This window comes from Danio aesculapii, chromosome 22 (genome assembly GCF_903798145.1).
Source record: "Danio aesculapii chromosome 22, fDanAes4.1, whole genome shotgun sequence".
NCBI lineage: Eukaryota > Metazoa > Chordata > Actinopteri > Cypriniformes > Danionidae > Danio > Danio aesculapii.
In genome coordinates, this window is record NC_079456.1 from 36,919,366 (window position 1) to 36,940,026 (window position 20,661).

The 20,661-nt window shown below is 32.7% G+C and overlaps 1 protein-coding gene across 1 annotated transcript in view; it reads right to left on the reverse strand.

Moving 5' to 3' along the window:
• The window catches only part of lcor (ligand dependent nuclear receptor corepressor), a 73,997-nt gene extending 59,317 nt beyond the window's left edge, over positions 1 to 14,680 (reverse strand). The window contains exon 1 of the mRNA XM_056448607.1: positions 14,584 to 14,680. Coding sequence (XP_056304582.1) covers positions 14,584 to 14,680 — 97 coding nt within the window. The remainder of the gene's footprint in view (positions 1 to 14,583) is intronic.
• Positions 14,681 to 20,661: the final 5,981 nt, after the last annotated feature.

Consider the following 20,661-nt stretch of genomic DNA (forward strand, 5'->3'; position numbering starts at 1 on the left):
CTAATGGTTAAAAGACGTTTACCAGTGAAAGTTTGCAATGGAAAGCAGTTTAAAAAAATCCCCTAAAAAAAAATCTTCAAATAAACTGAACCTTTGCCAGATTTGGTTTAAAATGACGTCACGCCAAATAACCTTTATGCAGAAACATTTTTGAAAACATTTTGGAAATGCTGACACCAAGAAAAATATTATTTACGAATTTCACTAATAACAGCAAACAAAGACCAACGGTAGTTTAGCTGCGTTTGGTAACCTTTAGAAAGCTTTTAAAATAAACTCTTTTGACCTGATTTTGTTCGAAATTGTGATTTCGTTAATAATGACGCCCAAACAACCTGTTTTACAAAGTTTTTAACACGCAATTTAAAGCCTTTCCACTAAAATCCACAATGAAGAAAAGCTAGTCCAAAAAAAACAAGCGTTTCAGGTAAAATTTTTCATACAACCAAGCTCTTACTTGATTGTATTTGCTTTTGTTGAACCAATTCGTACACAATGTTCATACTTGCATTTAAAACCAACACAGAAAATTACACTACCTGTGGTGCAGTACAGAAAATTCGACCAATCAGAGAGCTGCAATGAGCAAAATTCACCAAAAAATCCGGCCAGATCTGTCCATTCCCATAAAGCACCACACAATATGAAATCAAGTCACTCTTAAGATACATTTAAACATATATATAGTGTGTGTATATATATATATATATATATATATATATATATATATATATATATATATATATATATATATATATATATATATGCATAAATTAAACAAACTTGACATCTGTTGTTTCTATAGATACAACCAGCCGTCATATTTCACAATCACCTTAACTTAATTTGACAGATTTATTCACAATGCTTCATGGGATTGTAATTCTCTTCCTCATTAAAGCGTTAAGTTCGGTAACACTTCAGTATAGAGACCAATTCTCACTTTTAAATAGTTGCTTATTAGCATGCCTATTATTAACATATCGGCTGTTTATACCTAACCCTACCCAATACCTAAACCCAACTACAACCTTAATAACTATTAATAAGCAGCAAATTAGAAGTTTATTGAAGAAAAACTCATAGATAATGCTTTATTAACAGCAAGAATTGCACCTTTAAATAACGCTGTTGTTTTTTTCTTTCCATTTAAGTCTTTGATACAAATCTAAGTTTGCAATATTATGACTCTCCTCATATCTGGTCGGTTTGGCTCATGGATTATGACACTTTAATGAGGACTTTATTTTAAATCCCTTTGGGAAAATGGATGAGAAAAAAGACTTCTTGGAGCAGCGCTGCTAAAAAAAAAAGAGGGGCAAGCGCTAATCCACTTTATAAGATTTAAAAAGTACTTTACAAAAAGGAGTAATGCTAAAACTTCCAAATGATTTTAGTATTTAGGAATCGTACCATCATAAATATTAAAAAACTAAGCCGAATGCTTTTATTTGCCTTCATCATTACGTAAAAAAAGATCTGCATCAGCATTCCAGCCGTTCCCTGAAAAACATCTGCAGCGTTAGGCAGCAAAAATAATAATAATAATAATCAAAATCTCCCCTCAGGCAGCTTTTTAGGGCAGTATAAACCCATTCTGAACACAGCAAGTGTTCAGGGGCTTTAATGGAAAACAACGACAGCGTGTCACAAGAGAGACGACGACCAAAAGGAAAAAAAAACATGGCATATGGCAGATTTTGACACATTCGGATTTGCAGGGATTCATTTAGCTAAAGGCTAAAAAGAGCTGCACTGCTGAAAGCGGAAGGGTAAAAATTGAGCATATCTTGTCTTTACGGTTACAGTATATCAAAGAGAAACGCTCCCAAAGTTCTTGCGCAAGAGCCTGTTGAAGACTGCTTCACTTTACGACATCAAAGATCTCGCTTTTTCTGCAATCTGTTGGGAATTTAGGCAGAACGTGAGAACAAATATTACACTAGCATCTTTTAAAACAACGTTTAATCATCATGCGCAACATCCAAACCGTCTACACGAGAAAAACGAATCATATACACAAGCGAACAGGATTTGAGTGCGATGAGAAAAGTCAGAATTGGGATAAAGTACGGATTTAATCTAAATGTCCTTTGACAGAACGAGAATCCCTGGGGTTTTAAAGGAGAGAATAATGGAGAAAGACTTCCCAGATGTCAGAATACTTAGGCGCAGAAGCCTGACATATTTAAGATCACAACTGTTGAGAGAGAGAAAAAAATCCAGCGCAAAAACCAAAAGTATTATCTCTGTGGGAGTAGAGTGCTGCTACTTTTAAAGGCGTTTACATGGTTTAGCGAATCCCTGACAGCTTCAAAGCTTCAACATATATATAAAGGGTCAAATACAACGAGATGGCTCTTTTTGGTGTGCGGCAAATTCATAAAAGTGAACTGATATGCATAATGCAAGATAAGTGTCTGGCTTTAATGTTTCAGATAACATTTGTGAAGATAAAAATGTCAAAAGAGAAGTGATATAATGTTCCATCATCATTCAGGGTAACATTTTTTTTAAAACATACTTAGGGGTCGATTACACCGAATACACGTTTACGTTCCAAAAAAAAGTTGTTGACAAAAAAAGTGTGATGTCACAAGGCAAAGACTGATATACAGTCAGATAGACAGCTCTGGATAACTGCGACCACTAGCCTCTCCTCCATCTCTAAAATCTGGGTATTTTATCTCGGTAACACAAACACTACTGTCACGATAACGGAAACCTCACCTGTTTTCATTTGATTGGAGAATGTAAAAGACGCGACTGACGTAACGCGACTGACGTAACGCGACTGATGTAACACGGCAAACATAATGCACGGACGTAACAAGTGGACAGTGCTGAACGACTGAATTAGCTGCGTATTGTCTTGGTAGTCGTCTTGACAACACAAACACTACTGTCACGATAACGGAAACCCTGCCTCTGTTTTCATTTGATTGGAGAATGTAAAAGACGCAACTGACGTAACGCGTCTGATGTAACACGACTGACGTAACGCGTCTGACGTAACACGACTGACGTAACACGACTGACGTAACACAACTGACGTAATGTGGCGGATGTAACACGGCGGACGTAACGTGGCAGACGCAACTAGCGGACAACACCGTACGACTGAATCAGCTGCATATTGTCTTGGTAGTCGTCTTGACAACACAAATACTACTGTCACAATAACGGAAACCCTGCCTCTGTTTTCATTTGATTGGAGAATGTAAAAGACGCAACTGACGTAACGCGTCTGACGTAACACGACTGACGTAACACGACTGACGTAACACGACTAACGCAACACGACTAACGCAACACGACTGATGTAATGTGGCGGATGTAACACGGCGGACGTAACGTGGCAGACGTAACAAGCGGACAACACTGAACGACTGAATCAGCTGCTTTTTGTCTTGGTAGTCATCTTGACAACACAAACACTACTGTCACGATAACGGAAACTCTGCCTGTTTTCATTTGATTGGAGAATGTAAAAGACGCAACTGACGTAACGCGTCTGACGAAACACAACTGACATAACACAACTGACGTAATGTGGCGGATGTAACACGGCGGATGTAACAAGCGGACAACACTGAACGACTGAATCAGCTGCTTATTGTCTTGGTAGTCATCTTGACAACACAAACACTACTGTCACGATAACGGAAACTCTGCCTGTTTTCATTTGATTAGAGAATGTAAAAGACGCAACTGACGTAACGCGTCTGACGGTAGTGTTTGACGGTTTGACGGTAGCCCTGTAGTGTTTGGGTGCCCTGGGTTTTGTTTGAGGTAATTAGTTTACCGCTATTACTGAAATCTGTATATTCCATACAAAGTATGAAGCTGATTGGTTAGTTCCAGTCAGATGACTCACTATGCGCTTGCGGCATTCTGAAAAACTTGAAATGTTTTTGACTGGGTGCACCTGGAAAACGTGATCCTTTATTGGAAATAATGAACTTGTGCACTGTAAACAAAGTTGGAACATGATTAACTTAGTATAATAAGACACAATTAACTAAAAACATATGTTGTCATGACTTATTGATCATATTTAATTTTTACAGTGTGCACACAAAACACAATGTGTGAACGACCCCTTAAACTTGTCAAAGTAACCTTTCTTAGCAACTAAATATATAGTAATACCATATATCATGATAAAAGATTCAGTAATTAATCGCAACAAGAAAATTTGATAATGGAAGAAGCCTAAAATATATAAAAGAATAATTGGATTTATTATGGCTTCATGTAATTATTAGAAAATAAAAAGTGTGAATAATTCAACAATTATTAGTCAATTAAATGATGATGAGCCATTGAATCATTAGAAAATAATGCACACCATGCAAACCTCAGGGTTATTTGGATTATTAATTTGGATTATTAATTATAAACCTCTGCATTATTTCTAATAATTAAACACATCAAAGTTAAATATTGCACTTATACTAAGGTTTACACAGCAAAAAACACTGTTCAGATTTGTTCGGTTCAGGTTTTTGTCCTCAAAATGCTCCAGTGTGTAGCACTAGTTTCTCACACATCTCATCCAAAGCCTTCTGTTGTGTTTTGATGTGATTTCTGACAGTGATATGACTGAAATAATTCAGCGTAGTGATATGAAACTGTAATAAGCTGCCGGAACTACTTCAAATGTGTGTTTATCTGAAAGTAACGGCACACCTTACATTAGATCAGAATCGAGTATTCAACAGCCCTGCAATATATTATATTTATTTCACATGTAAGGCAAGGAAAAGTGACTAAATTAAAATATCTATTAATTAATGAGTATTTCAGAGACTGTGATCTTTAAACAGAGCATCTAAACATGTTATCAAATGATTCTTGTTGCAAATACGCTTGAAAATTTGGAGTAAAACCATTCTTACACCGAATGGCTGAATTTTAATGGGTGTCTTCTATAAATCATAGTGTTTTACAGCACACAGTTCAGTATTTTACATAAAACATTACAGTAAGCTAGGATTTATTGTGCATGAATGCAACAGCGTTATTTAACTATCAACTAATTTAATAAAATATATCCTACGCCTTCGCCCTGCTCAACAAACACCCGCAGCTTCTCGACATCTCCGCCGAGAAAAAGATCCATACATAATTCAGATGACAATTTTTTTTCTTCCCCTTATCAATTTAAAATGCTGTTGATTTTTTTTTTCAGCAGTGGTCAAAAAGAATGCAACTCGAATCAATGCACCTTCTTGCAGCCTACATACCAATTAAATCTGCTGGAAACTGTCGTCAAATAGCTCCAGACGCTTCTTTAACAACCTCTTCACTTGGGGGTGGATGTTCAAGAGCTTGCTGGAAGCGTTTTACGGTCAAGCTAAGAACAAAAAATATCAAGGTAAAGTTGCTTTCAACATGCGCCAAAAAAATCTCGATCCACCAAAAAACTAATTGCATGGGGAAGGCGCTTAATGTAATGCAAACAATCTGGCAACCCAACCAAAATCCGCCGATTGATGAAAACGCAACTGAAATGTCAAGCGATTACCCGAAATAGCCTTAAAATATGAGCGAGGTGTTGGAGGAATTGTAATTGGCCATAAGATTATTGCTGATCTTTGATGAAAAGAGAGGAAAAGCGGATGCGGAGGGAAGAGAGAGAGAGGGGGAGGTAGATGATGACTAGAGATAAAAATAAAAAGTGACATTTTTCCTGATGGTAATGGTTCTCACAGCAAGCAGCTTTGACCTTCAGTTTTGTTTGAATTTGCGACGCTCTCGTGCATGACACCAAATGTGTGGTGACAAATCCACACGGAAAGAGCCTGGAAAAACAGAAAGGTTTGGGTTTTGGATCTGGAGAGTGTGGAGTTCAGTGCGTGTAAAAATAAACCACAGATGAATACATTTGGCTTCATTAAAACACCCAGGTAACTCAGGCCAACAACCCAACGAAACATCCATCCACACATACTGTACTTGTACTATATAATGAAACTATGTAGCAGGATTTGGCTAATGAATCGGGCGCCAGGGGTAGAAAAATCCCACTACAAATAATTACATAAATGTATTTTATCATCCTTTTGAAATTGAATATAAAACATTTATTATTTAAGGCTGATTTATAGACGAATTACCATGTTTGTAAACATTCAGGATGCGCGCGCAGGGAGGTGGCAGAAAAAAAACGGGAGTGCTAGCATTTACAGCGAGGGAATGACATCTGATGCGGTACAGAGTTTGTTGTTGTCTTAGAAATAAGTTATATTGATGATATATTATATATATATTATTTACATGATACTTTTAGTGTATTATAACAGCTCGTCACCCAGTGATAAGCACAGTGATTCGGCAAAACTAATGTTAACGTGAGCGGCGTTCATCTGACAGGTCCATTTGTGATAGCATCCTCCCACTGGATATTGGATAAGACGAAATGACCAAGCTTCCAGCCTCAAATATACAATCTCTATGAAGCTCCAAGTGATTTAACAAGATGTGTGGTCATGTGCAAGAAATAATGTTCCAGGAATACCAGATTCAAAACTATGTAGTGCTAAAAACCGAGGTTCTGCCTAGCAAAAGACAAGGAAAGAAGACGGAGCTGTACACGGCCTGTCAACATTCGACATCAATAATCTACAAAGAATCAAAGAATCTACATTTAATGCATCTAGAAAGTCTGAGACGAGCCAAAAAAGACATATCACGATATTCGATAAATTGTGATTCGGTATATCGTGATCTATGTACATGCACAATGTTGATATCGTAGGCACTCAAAGTAATCTGAATACTTCTTTAATATTTAAAGTCTGCATGAACCGGAATATGCTGAGACTTTTCAGTATGTTGATGTAGTTCAAACTGAAACAGAATATTGAGTTGAAGGCGGGGCTTTCTTTTGCGCGTCATTCGCTTATCCACTTGTTAACTGTGACGTCATGCGAAGCGGCTTCCGGGTCCAACAAATGGTAATAATAAACGTTTACAAAGCGATGTAATACTTTCGAAAATCACGATAGCAATATATCCATGCAGAATATCATATGGTCAGAAAGTCATTCATTTTTTATAAATTGCTAATTAAGTTGTCCCCGAAAAAACTGAAGAATTGTTTGGATTCAACTCATTTTAAGTAGTTTGAACAAGCAGCAAAAGTCATTTGGGTAATGGGATGTACACTGTAAAAAATGTAGGGTTGCACACAATTCATGTTGGCGCAACACGAATCCATGAGTTAACGTAACTAATTTAAGTAGATTGAATGTAAAACAATTAGATTTCCCAAAACAATCTCCAGAATTGATTTGTTTCAGCTCATTTTAAATAAGCAGTTATAATGAGCAGCAAAAGTCATTTTTTTGAGTGTATGTTCATAATTAATATTGAGTTGTTGAATTCAATAATCATTGTCAGTGCTTTTTAGTCAGATGTTATTAGTATAATTATTTAGCCAAAAGAAACACGCATACGTACTGAAAAAAAAAAATAATAATCTAAATATTAAGTACTATTGGAATACCCTAAAACACAAACATTTAATTTAATGTTGCTTCCAGATTGTTGGAATTATTGGCAAAATTTACAATCAAATATTTTCCCATTTTAAATTACACACTATCCCAAACATTTAGTTTCCCTTTCATCAATAAACTGAAATAACTTCTCTAGATACACTAAACAGATACTTTAATAACTAAATAAATAAATAAATACAGCTATTAACACTAAAATCTTTTATAAAACAATTGCTAATAAAATCAATTAGGAATTTTATCTATTTATTTATTTAATAAATCTTTGTGTTTACTGCTATTTATATTTACGTGTGCTTTTATTGTTGTTTTCTTGGAGTTCCTGTTTTCTTTTGTAATTTATTGTAAAAATGTATAATTATTTAGCCAAAAGAAATATGCAAACAAATTGTAAAAAAAATATATACTATTGGAAAACCTTAAAACACAAACATTTCTTTGGAAATGGAAGTTTAATTTAATGTTACTTCCAGATTATTTGTAATTATTAGTAAAATTCACAAGCAAATAATTTCCTGTTTTAATTTAAACTACACACTATCCCAAACATCCCTACTCATTTATTTTCCTTTTCATCAATAAACTGAAATAATTTCACTAGACAGTTAGTAAATAAATAAATACAGCTTTTCACTGCCTTCAACAAAATTACAGAAACCCTTTTCATAAAACAATCGCTAATAAAATCAAGATTCAATTTTATTTATGATTTTAATATCTTGTGTCTTCACTGCTCTGTGGATTTAAGTGTTTTTGTTGCTGTTTTCGTGTGTTCTTGAAGTTTGTTTTCTTTTTGTAATTTGTTTTAAATTTATAAATAAAACATTTTTTAAATCTGAGTTATTGAATTTGCTGATATATTAAGTGCTGGTGCCATTTTATATATTTTAATTTATATTAACTCACTTATATGTATAAGTTTTTGTTATTGCTTATTATTATTATTATTATTGATATTATTATTATTATATTAACATTATTATAACCTATTATCATTTTTACATTATATTATATTAATAGAGCCTGTTGTTGTTGTTATTGTGAATGAATAAATGAATGAATGATTATGTTATAGTATTGTTATATATTGTTATAGGTTATATATTGTTATTAATATAACCTGTTTTTGTTCTTATTGTTATTATGAATATTATTATAAACTATTACTATTATTATTACATTATATTATATTAATAGAGCCTGTTGTTGTTATTATTATTATGAATGAATGAATGAATGAATGAATGAATTATTATGTTATAGTATTGTTATATATTGTTATAGGTTATATAAATTATTATTTTTGATATAACATGTCGTTGTTCTTATTGTTCTTCTTCTTCTTCTTCTTCTTCTTCTTATTATTATTATTATTATTATTAATAATAATATTATAATTATTATAACCTATTATTATTACATTATAATATATTAATAGAGCCTGTTGTTGTTGTTGTTATTATTATGAATGAATGAATGAATGAATGAACGAACGAATGAATGAATTATTATTATGTTATAGTATTGTTATATATTGTAATAGGTTATATATTGTTATTAATATAACCTGTTTTTGTTCTTATTGTTATTATGAATATTATTATATCCTATTATTCTTTCATAATATTATATTAATAGAGCCTGTTGTTCTTGTTATTATGAATGAATGAATGAATGAATGAATGAATGAATGAATTATTATTATATTATAGTATTGTTATATATTGTTATAGGTTATATATTGTTATTAATATAACCTATTGTTGTTGTTTTTTTTGTTATTGTTATTATTAATATTATTATAACCTATTATTATTATTATTACATTACATTAATAGAGCCTGTTGTTGTTGTTATTATTATTATGAATGAATGAATTATTATGTTATAGTATTGTTATAGGTTATATAAATTATTATTTTTAATATAACATGTTTTTGTTCTTATTGTTCTTCTTCTTCTCATTATTATTATTATTATAACCTATTATTATTACATTATATTATATTAATAGAGCCTGTTGTTGTTGTTATTATTATTATGAATGAATCAAAGAATTATTATGTTATAGTATTGTTATATATTGTTATAGGTTATATATTGTTATTAATGTAACCTGTTGCTGTTGTTCTTATTGTTATTGTTATTATAATTATCATTATAGTATTGTTATATATTGTTATTAATATAACCTATCATTATTATGTATATTATTGTTATAGTATTATGTTATATTGTTATTTATATAACATATTATTATTATGTATATTATTATGTATATTTTTACTATCCACCTTAATTCCTTCAGTAGATTCAAAGGTTCTGATCAACACACAGGCAAAGCTACAGAAAACATTACAACACAAACTGAGATTCAACACAAATATCGAAATACAAATCATATAAAGCAAAAGTATGACCAAAACAATCCACTGACCGTACAAAATCCAGCATCAAACCAACTTTCGAGAAAGCAGAAGCGAAACGGTGTCTCTAAATGTTGCGACAGCACATGTTAACGACAAGAGTTTAGATTTTGGAACTTTGACCCCTGAAAAAAGGTTTAAGGAAATGATTTATGATGCTCCCTAAAGCAGCGTTATCAACAGAGCGAGGAAAGTAAATTCCTGTCACGAAGGTGTGAATCAACTTTATTCCAGATTTCAGAAAAACTCTGGGAGATTTCCTTCTCGCCAACAACATGTTATGAAGTTAAGCTCTCATTATGAATTCACAGAAAACTTTCAGTAGACTGCAAACCCAAATTATTCGGCTCACGTGGCCTTAAGATACACTTCAAATTAATCTCTTATGATGGACAGAATGTATCGGCGCCACACAAGATACAACACGAGAGAAATCTTTAAGACTTCAACACACAGCCATTATATTTAGAGTTTCAGCACATAACCATTTTCCCTGACATTTCCAGTCACATTACGGGAAGATTTTAAAATGATTTTAGTGTTTTACTCAAGAAAATATAGGTGAGGTACTATTAAAGTGGGTTTAAAGCATCAAAGAAATACAAATTAGTTTTTTTTTTTACAGGCATTTTATTTTATTTCTGTCTGTATGACAAAGAAAACATGAATTTTAAGAGAAACATTTCTAAAATTAAAGATATTAAGCTGTAAAATTACTGAAATATACTTTAAGAATGAAGCAAATGAAGAAATTAAGTAGATAAACTAACGTCACAAATAAAGAATTGAGCAAATTGAATTGATTCTTAACGATTCTAATAGTTATCCTAAATCAAAGAGGCTAAAACGATGTATATATTTTAATTTACAGGCTACTTAATGTCGTTTTTGCCCACATTTATAAAAGACACCCACTATAAAATAGTTTATTTAATCGTTTCTTTGACTCTGGAAAACAATAGGTGAGGTATTATTATTATTAAAGTGTTTTCAAGCATCAAATAAATAAAAGAAATACAAATTAGTTGTTTTTGTACATGCATTTTGTTTCATTTCTGTCTGTGTGACAAAAAAAAAACATGGATTTTTTTGGTGAAACATTTCTAAAATTAAAGCTATTAAGTTGTGAAATTACTGAAATATACTTAAGGAATTACAGAAATTAAAAAATTAAGTAAATAAACTAATGTAACAAATAAAGAACTGAGCAAACTAAATCGATTCTTGATGAATGTAATAGTTATCCTAAATCAAAGATACAAAAAATAAATTGTATTTTAATCTACAGGCTACTTAATGTCGTTTTTACCCACATTTATAAAAGACACCCACAATAAAAATAGTTTCTTTTACTCTGGGAAAACGAAATAGGTGAGGTATTATTATTATTATTAAAGTGTTTTCAAGCATCAAAAAAATCTAAGAAATACAAATTAGTTGTTGTTTTTTTTACATGCAACATGTTTAATTTCTATTTGTGCAACAAAAAAATGAATTTTTGGTGAAACATTTCTAAAATTAAAGATATTAAGTTGTGAAATTACTAAAACGTACTTTAAGAATTATGTAAATTAAGAAATTAAGTAGATAAACTAATGTCACAAATGAAGAATTGAGCAAATTTAATTGATTCTTAAAGAAATGTAATGATTATCCCAAATCAAAGATGATAAAACACTTGATAAATTTTTACTTACAGGCCACTTAATGGCGTTTTTACCTACATTTATAAAAGACACCCAATATAAAATAGTTTTTTTAAGAGTTTCTTTTACTCTGGGAATAAAATAGCTGATGTAATATTATTATTATTATTATTATTATTATTATTATTATTATTATTATTATTATTAAAATGGGTTTTTAAGCATCAAAAGTATTGTTTAATTTCTGTCTTTGCAACAAAAAAAATGAATTTCAGGTGTAACATTTCTAAAATTAAAGATATTAAGCTGTAAAATTACTGAAATATACTTAAAGAATTAAGCAAACGAAGAAATTAAGATAAACTAATGTCACAAATAAAGAATTGAGCATATTTAATCGATTCTTAACGATTCTAATAGTTATCCTAAATCAAAGATGCTAAAACAATGTATATATTTTAATTTACAGGCTACTTAATGTCGTTTTTGCCCACATTCATAAAAGACACCCACTATATAAGTTTTTTTAATAGTTTCTTTTGCTCTGGGGGAAAAAAAATAGGGGAGGTATTATTATTATTAAAGTGGGTTTTCAAGCATCAAATAAATAAAAGTATTAAAATTTGTTTTTTTTACAGGCATTCTGTTTCATTTCTGTCTGTGCAACAAAAAAAAACATGAATTTCTGGTGAAACATTTCTAAAAGTACAAATATTAGGTTGTGAAATTACTGAAATATACTTTAAGAATTAAAACAATTAACATATTTTAATTTAAAGGCCACTTAATGTCGTTTTTACCTACATTTATAAAAGACACCCACTATAAAATAGATTTTTTAATCCTTTCTTTTACTCTGGGGAAAAAACAGGTGAGATATTATTATTATTATTATTATTATTATTATTATGATTATTATTAAAGTGGGTTTTCAAGCATCAAATAATTTTAAAAAAATTATTTATTTATTTTTTACAGGCATTTTGTTTCATTTCTGTCTGTGCAACAAAAAAAACACCCGAATTTCTGGTGAAACATTTCTAAAAGTACAAATATTAGGTTGTGAAATTACCGAAATATACTTTAAGAATTAAAACAATGAACATATTTTAATTTAAAGGCTACTTAATGTCGTTTTTACCTACATTTATAAAAGACACCCACTATAAAAATAGTTCATTTAATAGTTTTGATCCACCTGTCAGTTTCGAATCATTTAAAGTGTAATCAAATGTATTTGCTTATTCTCGTACATATATTAATCAGTACAAGTCATTGCATAATTTTTACAATGATCTAACATTATATCACCATTAACGTGAGTTTTAAACATTAAAGTACTGATTTAATATATTAAGTGCCCACTTTAATGTTTCAAATAACTCATGTGTAAATAAAAAGTCAACATATTGGTGAAATAATGTTTATATGTTTACTATGTATACATAAAAACATACTTTTGTCAATTTAATCTGAAGCGCACACCAAAATTTGTCATTATACTGAAATTCATATGAGTTGTGAAGTAATACAATAGGCCCCTTCCCCAATATCTTTCAGATTTCATAACAGAATGGCGAATAACCCATCTATATTTCCTGAAACAAGCCTTTTGCTAAAGACGAGATACAAACTAAGCAGTTTTCACTGACATTCATTTCATAATCATTAAAAACAGAATCATATCATATCTCATACGATGTACAGTACAAACCCTAAGCCCAAAAATACAAACACCAGCATTAGCATCCACAGAGGTCCACTCATGCGACATCTGAAATGTATTTAAGGCGTATATAAACACCATTAATGCAGCATTAGACACTCTTCAGATATCTGCATTGTTTTGGTGGACAGAAAGAGTGACCAACATTTACTCAAAAGCTGCTGTTAGCAGATGCCAAAAGCCACGGGTTTTCCCTCTGACATTAAAAGGGAGATTAACACAAATCTAGGGTTGAAAACTGGGAAACCTCGAGGTTAAGACTGAATAGATAATCTCCCAATAACATCAGATACGGCGATTTAAAGGGATTAAACAAAGCTAATGAAACATTAGATTTAACGGGGGAGGGGCGGGAAAGCTAAAATGTTTCGGTTATGTGTATATATCTGTGTGTTTTTATTTTATTTTGGGGCAAACGAGAAACAAAATAAGGGAAAATGAACTCGTGGGAGGCTAAAAATCTAATAATATGCATTTGAACGACATCTTTTGGTCATGATACATGCTGCTTAAACACAATAATCGATTTATGAAGGGAAAAAAAATCATAACAGACTCAAATATCAATGCGCATACTCGGCAAATATTAAGATTAAGATCAAGACTTTATATTAAAACGTTCAGGATGACAAGAATCTGGCCTTGACAGGCCCGCGTTAACATCTAAGCAATATGCGCAGTGTCATTTTCTTTGTCAACCCCCCACCTTCCCCTAAAATACAAAATTATTTTCTGACATTTCCCCATTGCAGCAATGCGCGCTCCCCCAGCGCCGACGATTTGGGGCGGGGACGCGCACAGCCCTCCCCCAACCCAAAAAATAATACAGTAGCCTACAATAAACCAGGGAGCGCGCACACGGGCAAAACCAACGCGTTTGATTGGTCCAAGCACAATTCCCTCTGTACACGTAACACGCCCTGCTTACAATAAATAAACATCGCCCAAAATTTTCTTAAAATAAATAAACACTGAAATAAAAACAAAGCTGCGCTGAAATACTAACATCACACGCCACAACAGACACACAAACACACACCACACACACAAACGTGTATCAAATAACGGCCGCGTAACTAAACTCATAACTGCAATCTTTTTGACAAGGTCCAGCGGGCGATGAGCGGCTCTGAGAAAAATCGTTGAGACAAAAAAAGCCGCTTCGCTCGCCGTTGAAGGCGATACACCAAATTATACAGCAAACACACAACATTCGAGCTCCGGCAGACAACCCTGCGTGTTAGGTTAAACGAGCTTACCTACACAGTGAATGAGTTTATGCCGCCACGAGTCAAGTTCCTGCCGAAAGCCGCGCCTCTCGATCGTGCATTGCTGCCTTCTGCACAGACTCGCCATTTTCTATCGGCCCCTCCCGCGGGCGCGCACCTTCTACTGGGAGCTTCCCAGCGCCGACGTCATCAGCGCTCTCTCTCCCTCTCTCTCTCTCTCTCTCTCTCCAGTGCTGCAGCGCTCCCTCCCATATCCAAATCGGTTTCAGCCTATAATACCGAAGCGTGTACAATTTGTTTGCTAGACTAAATTCTCTTTATTCCAGATCAAGGTGCGAATTATACATTGACGATCTGGGGAGTCAACTTTATCGGTAATGTTAGTCTGGGTAATACAAGCTTCAGTTGATCAAATATATATAGGTATTTTAATCGCATCTAATTTAATAATTACATGTATTTAAGTTTTCAGTGTTTTGAGGGATATTTAGTGTGTTCTGACCCTACAGAATACTCTGATTTGCTATTTCAGAGGTTATAAGTCCAGGGCCGCTGCTGGCCCAAAGGGTGCCATATGCGAAATTTTACTGTGGCACCACAGGAGAACAAAAACACACAAACATATGTATTTAAACATGTATTTATTTACATAAATATGCATATTAACACTCAAAATTATACTTAAACATTCAAATATTTACATTATAAAATAATAGGGGAGCGTGGGGCACAATGTAACGCAGAGTTTAAGGTATTAGGGTTAACCATGGCATGCTTCTGAGGTTTTCACCACAGTGTCAGCAGACGTCTTCCTGCCAATTATTGAAAAAGTTCGGCGAAATTTGGATGAGAAACACAGCAGAAACCATTTTGGCAGCATAAAAGTATTTTTATTATAGTCAATATTTTTTTATTTAATAAAATCCTGTGAAGGTATGAATGTAAAATCTTATATTGTTGTGATTATACAGCATTCTAGGCTAAAAGATGGAACCATTTATTTTTAAATTAGAATAAGCAAAAAGAGACATAAATTGGGATCATACAAATAAATAAATAAATAAAGATGAAACCATTTTGAAAGATGTAAAACACACACAGTGACTGCTAGCCAGTTTCGAGGAAAACACGACACAGCGGGGTTAGTTGTAATGGTGTTACAATTAATCCACACACTGTTGGACACCAACCAAACAAACATATATAATTTTATATATAATAGACAAAAAATATAAATTTTAGTGCTAACATTGCAAATAAATGCGTTGTATAATAATGCAAATAAATCCAAACGTGTTTATCCAATAGATAAATAAATAAATATATATATAAACATGCTGTGTGCTATGTAGAATAAAAAATAAATTGAGCTAAATACTGAGGAAATATCTATTATTTAAAGTAAACAGAAATTAAATTAACTGTGTGAAATCTGCCTTTTTAAGCACGTCTTACAGCTAATACTCTGTTATATCTTGCCCCACTGGTGGGGTAAATAGTAAAATGTCCACTCCTGTCACTTTTAGCAATACTGCACAGAAACCATGGGTCCGGCGATCATACAACCAGTGCTCATTTGTAGGAGAGGCTTGTGTGTTGTTGGTAAAAAAAAATAAGATTTACTTTGTTCATTATTTGTCCAAAACCAAAGAGTATTAGTTTGAGCCCCGCTCTCCCCTGTTTAGTGTATTCTCGCCCTACAGTATACTCGGATTTGCTGTTTCAGAGGTTACTGTAGGCTAAACAATACAAACTGTGCAGCAATTTGATTTTACTTTTAGGCTGTTTGTAGAAACCATCAGCTATTTCACAAGAAAAGTGTCTATCGGTCATCTAGATCTGCCAGTTTCTGACTTTTCAATGATTTTTTGTCTTTAACATAAACTGATTGGCAAGATTTTGCATTCACAATAATACACTATGAACTGTTATAGGGGTGGTCAAATGTATATTTATATTATCTATTATTTTAATTTTAAATATTATTTAAGAGACAGATCAGAGCAAACTATTTCTAGGTCCAATAGTACAAAACAAACCCTTAGCCAGCCTGGTGAAAGGGGGGATTCTAAGATTTTAAGATCCTTTTTAAGAAATGTTTCTTTTTAAGAGAAACATTTTGGGGATTTTTATTTATTTATTTATTTATTTATTTATTTATTTATTTATTTATTTATTTATTTATTCATTTGTTTGTTTGTTTGTTTGTTTGTTTGTTTGCAATAACTTGTTTGAATTTAAGTGTATTATCTTTCTATTCCTAAACATGTTCAGTGACCAAACTCTTATTTTAATAGATATAACTGTTTAATAAACACCAAACACCTTTTATTTTTAAAAATGCACCAAAGATATTGACTATATTCACTGAAAGAATGACAGAAATATTCATTTTCAAACTTTGGTTTACTCATTTACGCTGAGCTGTCATTTATTTTGCTTTCTTTTTCTAATATCACTCAATCTTCCTTTCTACATTTGTATCTTAATGCAATATTTACATTTTAAATGGCTTGTTTTCTTAGAATTAATACTAAAATCTACACTTTAAACTAAATGTATGACTGATTCGGCTGCTGGGCTGCTCCATGATTGTGAATGGGGGACTCATTTACAAGGATTATTAAATTAAGCATACAACATAATATGATAGAAAACTCATTCATTCATTTTCCTTCGGCTTAGTCCCTTATTTATCAGGGGTCACCACAGAGGAATGAACCGCCAACTATTCCAGCATATGTTATACGCAGCGGATGCTCTTCCAGCTGCAACCCAGTACTGGGAAACACCCATACACACTCATTTACACATACACAAACACTCCCCCTATTCCCCTATAGCGCATGTGTTTGGACTGTGGGGGAAACCGGAGCACCCGGAGGAAACCCACGCCAACACGGAGAGAACATGCAGACTCCACACAGAAATGCCAACTGAGCCAACTGGGACTCGAACCAGTAACCTTCTTGCTGTGAGGCGATTGTGCTACCTACCTTGACGCCATAATAGAAAACTGTTAATTCAAAGAAACTTCTAGTTGTTTATTGAAAGCCTCCATATTTCCTGTTTACCTCGCTTATTGGTTAAATCCGCCTGTGATTGTTGAAACGGTGCATAATTATTTTGCAAGCCGCTATTTATATCATTTCTCTTTCTCTCGCTAGTACATTTAACACCACCAGACTACATGACTTTATGTTTCATTTTGTATATAATCATTAAAAAGTGATGCATAATTAGGCTACATTCAGATGGCATAATTATTTGGCAAGGAAGGTTTATTTATATCACATTTCATACACACTGGTAATTCAAAAGGCTTTAGGTAAACAAGAAGATTTAAAAAACTAATCACATAATAAGTAGCCTGCATGGAAATAAGAGCAAGAGTTAAAATGATTAAAACAGACGTGTTAACTTGTTTAAAGAAAGAGGAAGAACGAAATGAAGAAAGACAGAAAAAAGAATAAAGGCATGACAAAAGAAAGGAAAGAAAGAAAGAAAGAAAAAGAAAGAAAGAAAGAAAGAAAGAAAATGAATGACGGAAAAAGAAAAAAGAATGAATGATAAAAAATAAAGAAAGAAAAAGAATGAATAAAAAGAAAAAAATCAAAGGAAAAAGAAAGAAAAAAGAATAATGAATGACGAAAGAAAAATAATGATAAAAGAAAAAGAAAGAATAATAAATGGCGAAAGAAAAAGCAAAAGAAAGAAAAAAGAATGATGAAAGAAAAAGAATCATAAAAGAATGAATAACAAAAAGAAAGAAAGAAACAGTAGTGAATGACGAAAAAATGATAAAAGAAAGAAAAAAGGAATAATGAATGACAAAATAAAGAAAAAAGAATGAAAAAAGAAAAAAATGCTGAAATAAAAAGAATGATAAAAGAAAGGGAAAGACAGAATAAATAAGAAAAAGAAAGAAAGTATTAATGAATGACGACAGAAAAAGAGAAAAAATAGTGAATGACAAAAGAAAAAAGAAAGAAAAAAGATGAAAGAAAAAGAATGATAAATAAAAGAAAGAGAAAGAAAGAAAATTAATGATGAAAGAAAGAAAAAATGATAAAAGAAAGAAAGAAAAGTGAATGACAAAAGAAAAAATGATGAAAGAAAAAAAATGACGAAAAAAAGAATTTATAAAAGAAAACAAAAGAAAAAAAAAGAATAATGAATGACAAAAGAAAAAAGAAAGAAAAAAGATGAAAGAAAAAGAATGATAAATGAAAGCAAAAGAACGAAAGAATAAAAAAGAAAGTAGGAAAGAAAGAAAAAAAGAAAGAAAGAATGATGAAACAAAGAGAAAGAAAGAATAATGAATGATGAAAGAAAAAGAATGATAGAAGAAAGAGAAAAAATGAATGAATGGATGAATGGATGAATGGATGAATGAATGAATGGATGAATGACAAGAGAAAGAAAAAAAATGAATGACAAGAAAAGTAATAAATGATGAGAAAGAAAAAGAATGCATGAGAAAAGAAAGAAAGAAAAATGAATGATGAAAGAAAAAGAATGATAGAAGACAGAGAAAAAATGAATGAATGAATGAATGATAAGAGAATAAGAAAAAGATAAGAGATAAGAAAAAGAATAAATGACAAGAAAGAAAAAGAATGCATGAGAAAAGAAAGAGAAAGAAAGAAAAATGAATGATAAGAAAAAAAGAAAACAATAAATGACAAGAAAAATAATAAATGACAAAAGAAATAGGGGATTATAAAAGAAAAATGAATGACAAAAATGACAAGACAGACAAATAGACAGACAGACAAAGAAAGAAAAAGAAAGAAAGAAAGAAAGAAAGAAAGAAAGAAAGAAAGAAAGAAAGAAAGAAAGAAAGAAAGGAATGAATAATGAGAAAGAGAATGAATAAAGAAAGAAAGATGAAGGAACGCAAGGCAGAAGTAGTGTGATCTGCCCATCAGACGAACAGTAGCACATGCTCCTCCTATAAATGCTCAGCTGAACAGATGTGTTTAAGTCTTGATTTAAATGTCTGCTGATGGAGCAGATCTGATCAGTTTTCCATTGATTACAGCTAAAACAGGCCAGAGCTCAGATTTAACTCAGTGAAAAGTCATTTAAAAATGAAGGCAACACTTTACATAAGGTTCCATTCTTAATGCTTTTACTATGAACAAACACTCAGACAACAGCTTGACCAATCAGGTGTCACTCAGACAATCGCTCAACCAATCAGGTGTCAATCAGACACTCAGCGTCACTAAGACAACAGCTCGACCAATCACGTGTCACTCAGAGAACCATTTAGCCAATCAGGTGTCACTCAGATAAGAGCTTGACCAATCAGGTGTCACTCAGACAGCACCTCAGCCAATCAGGTGTAACTCAGACAACTGCTCAGCAAATCAGATGTCACTCAGACAACCCCTTGACCAATCAGGTGTCACTCAGACAACCGTTCAGCCAATCAGGTGTCAGTCAGAATATCACAGAAGCAATCAGGTCTTATTAAGACAACCACGACCAATCAGGTGTCACTCAGACAACTGCTCAACCAATCAGGTGTCACTCAGACAGTCATTCGGCCAATCAGGTGTCAATCAGGTCAATCAGGTCTTACTAAGACAACTGCAACCAATCAGGTGTCACTCAGACAGTCATTCGGCCAATTAGGTGTCAATCAGGTCAATCAGGTCTTACTAAGACAACTGCAACCAATCAGGTGTCACTCAGACAACTGTTCGGCCAATCAGATGTCACTTAGACAACCATTCGGCAATCAGGTGTCACTCAGGCAACCATTCAGCCAATCAAGAGTCAGTCAGACAACCGCTCGACCAATCAGGTATCACTTAGACAATCGTTTAGCCAATCAGATGTCACTAAAACAACAGCTCAACCAATCAGGGTTCACTAAGACTACCGCTCGACCAATCAGGTGTCACTCAGACAACTGTTCAAGACAACCGTTCGATAATCAGGTGTCTCTAAGACAACCACTCATCCAATCAGGTGTCTCTCAGACAAACGCTCAGCCAATTAGGTGTCACTAAGCCAATCAGGTGTCAATCGCTCAACCAATCAGGTGTCACTAAGGCAACCACTCGACCAATCAGGTGTCTCTAAGACAACCACTCA